At 33.2% G+C, this 5,336-nt stretch overlaps 1 protein-coding gene across 1 annotated transcript in view; it reads left to right on the top strand.

The window, feature by feature from the left end:
- Nucleotides 1-1,442: 1,442 nt before the first annotated feature.
- Nucleotides 1,443-5,336, top strand: part of SLCO1A2 (solute carrier organic anion transporter family member 1A2) — a 40,546-nt gene continuing 36,652 nt past the window's right edge. The window contains exon 1 of the mRNA XM_019634853.1: nucleotides 1,443-1,818. Coding sequence (XP_019490398.1) covers nucleotides 1,800-1,818 — 19 coding nt within the window. The 5' untranslated portion in view covers nucleotides 1,443-1,799. The remainder of the gene's footprint in view (nucleotides 1,819-5,336) is intronic.

Here is a 5,336-nt window from a genome sequence, read left to right as displayed (position 1 = left end):
GCAAAGATGGATAGAAAGAAAAATGAAAGGGGAGCGAGACTGGGTTCTAAATCATGAAAAGGAAGGTATGAGGGCAGTTGAGAGGTTTATAATAAAAGTGGATGTATTTCAGTTGAGGACCAAATAACAGCAGTTCCCATTCTTTTGAAAAATCATCCTATTTAATCAGTTTTTTCCAAAATTAGTGCCTTGCAGTTGCACTATAGTTAAGGTGATTTATCATTTTATGGGGAGAGTGCAGCATGAGTTCATCTGGTCACTTAGAATTGCCAAAAGTGTCTCTAATAATTTTCATCTATGACCTATGAATTTTTTCACCTCTTACATACCAAACAATTTGTATGTGATCATACACTGTCTAGTTCTTTTCCAATGTGTTTTATTTAAAAGTTTTACCTTTCTCAAAAAACAAACAAACATAGATTCCTTGGGATCTGGGTTCAAGCACTTTACACTGAGCCTTACACTTCCCTAACCAGTTTATATTGTCTGTAGGACAGCCTGTGTGTCTTGTTCACTTCTGAAATCCTATGCTTAGCACAATGACAGGCACATAGTTGACTTCTGGTATATAGTTGGAACAATGAGAGCACGAGTAAAGACAACTTTAAGCTCGGGTATTGTTTAGTGGCCATTGCCTTAATGGAAGGGAATGGGATTCAGCCAATTTACAGACGGAAAGCAGTTCGATTTTTAAAAATTAGTGCATTCAGGATCACTTGTTAAATGGATATTGTTCAGAGGATTTGAATAAATTAACACTGGGGATGCTGTTAATATATCATTCTTGCAACCTGAAGTAGATTTACTAGAATAAATATTGTCGCAGTGAAACACTTTGGTTTTGGTACAAAATAATGCCCTGGTTGCAAGACACAAAAATGACAAAACTTTGAAAAAAGGTTAATAGAATTTAATAGCTCAAATAATCTTTTTGTTTTACACATAAAAATATGCAAAATACACACACACACACACACACATACACATACATATATTTGTTACATATATAGACATATAGATCTGCACTTACATGTTTGGTCTTCTCCTGAACCTCAAATCTTAACCTGCAACTAACTGTAGGATTCTTTGCCAGATCATAGAATTCTTTGTTATTTTTACTTAGGCTATTTCCATAATTAAAATTCCATGTCTCCCCAGGTTTCTGTGAATCAGCAGTGCCCCAGAAAGTGTTTCCCTTCTTGAAACTCCAGGGAAGTCTTGGAACGCAAAGAACTTGAAGAGGGAGCCTAGCCAAACAGAGATTTTTGAACTTTGGTAGGCTTGCTGAAGCAGATTTTTAGCACAAACACTAATCAAAGTCTGTGTATTCTTAAAAGCATTATTTTGATGTAAGTCCAAGAAGTTAACTTTGGTCCTATTTGTTTTGGCGAAAGAAATGAAAAGTTTTATTTTAACCACATGATCATTATTTTGCAAGGAGAACATAACAAGTCATTCTAATACCTTTAATCTCTCTAAAGAGTAACTAAAGTTGTTCAATGTAACCTTTTCAATGGAAAATTAACAACTAAATCTTCTTTAATGTCATTGTTTTCTAGATCTGAATCAAAAGCCTTTCAGGTATTTTTGTAATAGAATGGATTCTGATTATGTTATTCAGATTCAGTATTTTCTTCAAAACAATGAGGATTTAGGATTTTTGTCAGTAATTTAATAGATTTTTATCTTCTTAAAATGATAGAACTAAGAAATATCAAGATTTAAATCATAAATATTTGGACTATTCAGAAGAGCAACATGGGAGAAACTGAGAAAACTGAAATCCATAGAATAAGATGTCTTTCCAAGTTGAAGGTATGAAAATTTTTTGTATGGATATATGTATATGTACCATGTTTTTTTTAAACTTAGACCTTATAAAGTTGCTCATAGGTTCATGCGGTAATCTAATATTGATCCCACTACCTGATATGTTGATAATTTCTTGCTTAATTGAAATTGGTTTTGTAACTGAGGGTGTATCTAAATAAGTATATTGATTCAGGCAATTTAATCAGAAATGGTTTTGAGGGACTTCAAGGGAATACAAGGCCTTAAAAACTTTCAAGCACATATTATGTTAGAGCAGGATTTATTTTCCTGGATCAAAGGCCAATTTAATGCTCACCCTTCAGGAGCTTCTAGGCCAGAGGAGTTTAGGGATCTCTCCCGGAAAATGCCTTCTTAGACAGAAATGCTTGGCTGATCTATATGCAACCATTACTTCACAATAACCCAGTAAAACAAATATTTTCTTCAAGCTTTGGTAACAAGCCAGTCATTCTCTATAAGAAAGCTGCCCCTTTTGTTTGCCGTTTCTGGTAATAACTATTTCAGAGCAAACTCTTTTTGTATAGCTCCAAAGTCATTTTGCCTTCAAACAACATTTGAATTTATTTTAAACCAAGGGATCTTTATCTTGATTCTACTAGTGCCTGCAAGTGGTTTCCAAACTAAGACACTGCCACCAATTTTCTCCCTATCAAAAGTTTATTTTCTCTTTATACATGTGTAAGGAAAATCTAAACATGTACATGAAAGTGGAGAATTATGATATAGACCTAAAAAACTACTTTTGCCTGAAATGCCATGTTAATTGTATTTTTTAAATTTCCTGTTAAAATACTCCTCAGTTATCAAGATATTCTCCTAAAACTGAGTGCTTACAAATAAGGCTTGATGCCCAGGCTCCCTGGGTTCATTTCTGAGTTTAACTGCTTACTTACTGTGAGACCTTAGACAAGTTACTTAACCTCTTGGTGCTTCAGTTTTCTCACATGAAAAGGATAATAAAACACTCCTATCTCATAGGATTTTTTTCTCTTTACATGCTTGGAATAATTACTGAAATATTGTCAATGTTCAATAAATATTAGCTATTAATATTAATAACACTTGTGGCTAAAAGTCAAGTCAGATGTTATTTATAAATATTGGTCTTTATTTGGAGTTTGGCAAGATTAGACATTGATCTGAATGTTGGAGCAAAATATTGCAAGCACAAGTTTATTAGGTAAAAGTGAGAGGCAATTGTTTAATAATCAGATTTTTTTCCCCCTCTGTTCTTAGAAATGTGCTCATTAAGCACAATTCTTTAAAAGAGCATCAAAGGACTGTCCTAAAAATATTTGCTTTAAATTCTGGAGCAATGCTATTACAAACTAGTAGAACTGGTTTTATAAGTATAGAGGTTATTTTGCACTAGACATGAGTCAGAATGGCCGCGGTTGCTTTCACTGTGAACAGAACTCAACAGGTAAGCCCTCATCAGGTGTTTTAGGAAAAGAGCATTGGGATCATGATTCATCTAGTTTCCGTCCTTAAAATGTTAAATTAATAAATGATTCTTCCAAATATGATTTGTACTTTATTTGGAAGACCTTGCTTTTACATACAAAACCTGCATTATAAAACCACACGAAAACTGTTTACTCTCAATAATGTGCTCTGCAAAAATTTATAGTGTGAAGAGATACAGAATTTCTACAAATGGTATTTACTATAAAGGATAAATAACTAGAGATGTGGCCATACTATCTTGTCAGCCATATAGCAGTTTGATTCACATTGAGCTTAATATTTAAATTTTCCAGGCCTTGTTCACATAAAATTCTATTCAGATTTCCCCACGTGAATTGGTACAGCTAACTCTTGGCTTAGGTGTGTTTAATCCTATTCTATTTCAGCTTGCATTCAGTTTACTTTCAACTCGGACTAGTTTTTCAAGATGTTTTTGGATACTTATTCTGTCATTAATTCAATCAACTTGTATTGCACTTACTAGATACCAAAGATACAAAGGTAAATAATACCTAGTTCTTATGTTTGAACTGTTCACAGTATAATGAGGAAGTGTGTTACAGGCATCCAAACACACACACACACACACACACACACACACACACACACACACAGAGAAATATCTTGAATGTATTTATAAGCTAGAGGGGAAAGAGGCAATAAATAGTATGAGGTTGAACATAGAGGAGGAAGGTAATAATTGATAAATCAGGAACTCAGAAATAGGAAGAATGGATTCAAGAGCATGGGTGGAGGGATTTTACTCTACAAGGGAAAGGGCACCTATTCTTCTAAGATGGGAGGGAAATTAGGGAGGCAAGGATAGAGGTACATTAGAAGATGAAGTTGCTGAGATCATTTGCTGATCATAAAGAGCACATGGCTAGGTTGGACACTGAAAAACAGAAAAGACTGAATAATTGTGAAAGGACTGTACAAGGTTCAGTATAAGTTGTGGAGTTGATTCAAGATTGGGAGTGTGGAAGGTGGAGGGCTAAGGATTTTAGGGATTTGAGTGTGCTGGCTAAAGATTAGGTTGAATGGTCTCCTAGGATGGAAGTGTCACTAGAAAATATCTTTAAATAGGGCCAAGAAAAAAGCCCTATGGCATAGGATTGGAGAACACCATTCAGATTGACCTAAATCTATTTATCTCTAATTTATTGATTTTGAAGCAGTAATTAATCCACCTAACTATACTATTGCCCAGTACGCAATGCTCCTTTTTCAAATCCCTTACTTTTAAATTCTCTCTTTTTCTTTCCAATTTAATGAAACTGTCAAAAATTTAACTTCTCAGATATTTAGTAAAACCATACTAGCTCCTATTCATCACAACAATTCTATTTGTTAAATTGTCCTTGATTTTTGTTACTGATTGCATCAACCTGACTGTTCTCTGGAACTATATCAATATAGAGGAAGTGATTCAATGTATGCAAATTTATTGTTCGTATTTGTTTATCATAGCAAGTACTTGTTTAATTTAGAAACATTTTATAGTTTGATATTAAAATGTAAATAAACTACCTGTCAGTGAGCAGTAATCTAATGTATAATTTACATATTACTTTGGATAAGAAAGACCTTGAGTAAAATTTCTACAAAAATAATATTTTGTGTAATGCTACAATACATTCCTTTTTTTCATTAACATATATATGTTGTTTTGTACTACAGATAGCATTGTAATGCTGAAGATCTGTTTAAATCATTAGCCATATCTTATTTAAAATGACTAATTGTTTCTATATATGTCAAAGATATGCCTATAAAATAAGGAGGCTACAACTACATACAAAATTCAATATCACTAATTAATTAGTCTCAGAGTTTTCAAAGAGAGACCATGGCATGAAAGACCAGAAGAACAAACCACATAAAAAGTTCCTTGTGAATTCAAGGGTTGTTTAAGTTGCAGATAATTTGTCTTGTGGAGGAAGATATTTTGTCAAAAATGATATACAATTTAAAAATAATTTTTTCACATGTTTTCCTATATTCTTTTCTCCCTAGATGTTTCTGCTGGCAAT

Source organism: Hipposideros armiger, unplaced genomic scaffold (assembly GCF_001890085.2).
Source record: "Hipposideros armiger isolate ML-2016 unplaced genomic scaffold, ASM189008v1 scaffold_2046, whole genome shotgun sequence".
Classification (NCBI taxonomy): Eukaryota; Metazoa; Chordata; class Mammalia; order Chiroptera; family Hipposideridae; genus Hipposideros; species Hipposideros armiger.
Note: the sequence above shows the minus strand (reverse complement) of the source record. Positions and strands in the feature narration are given on the sequence as shown.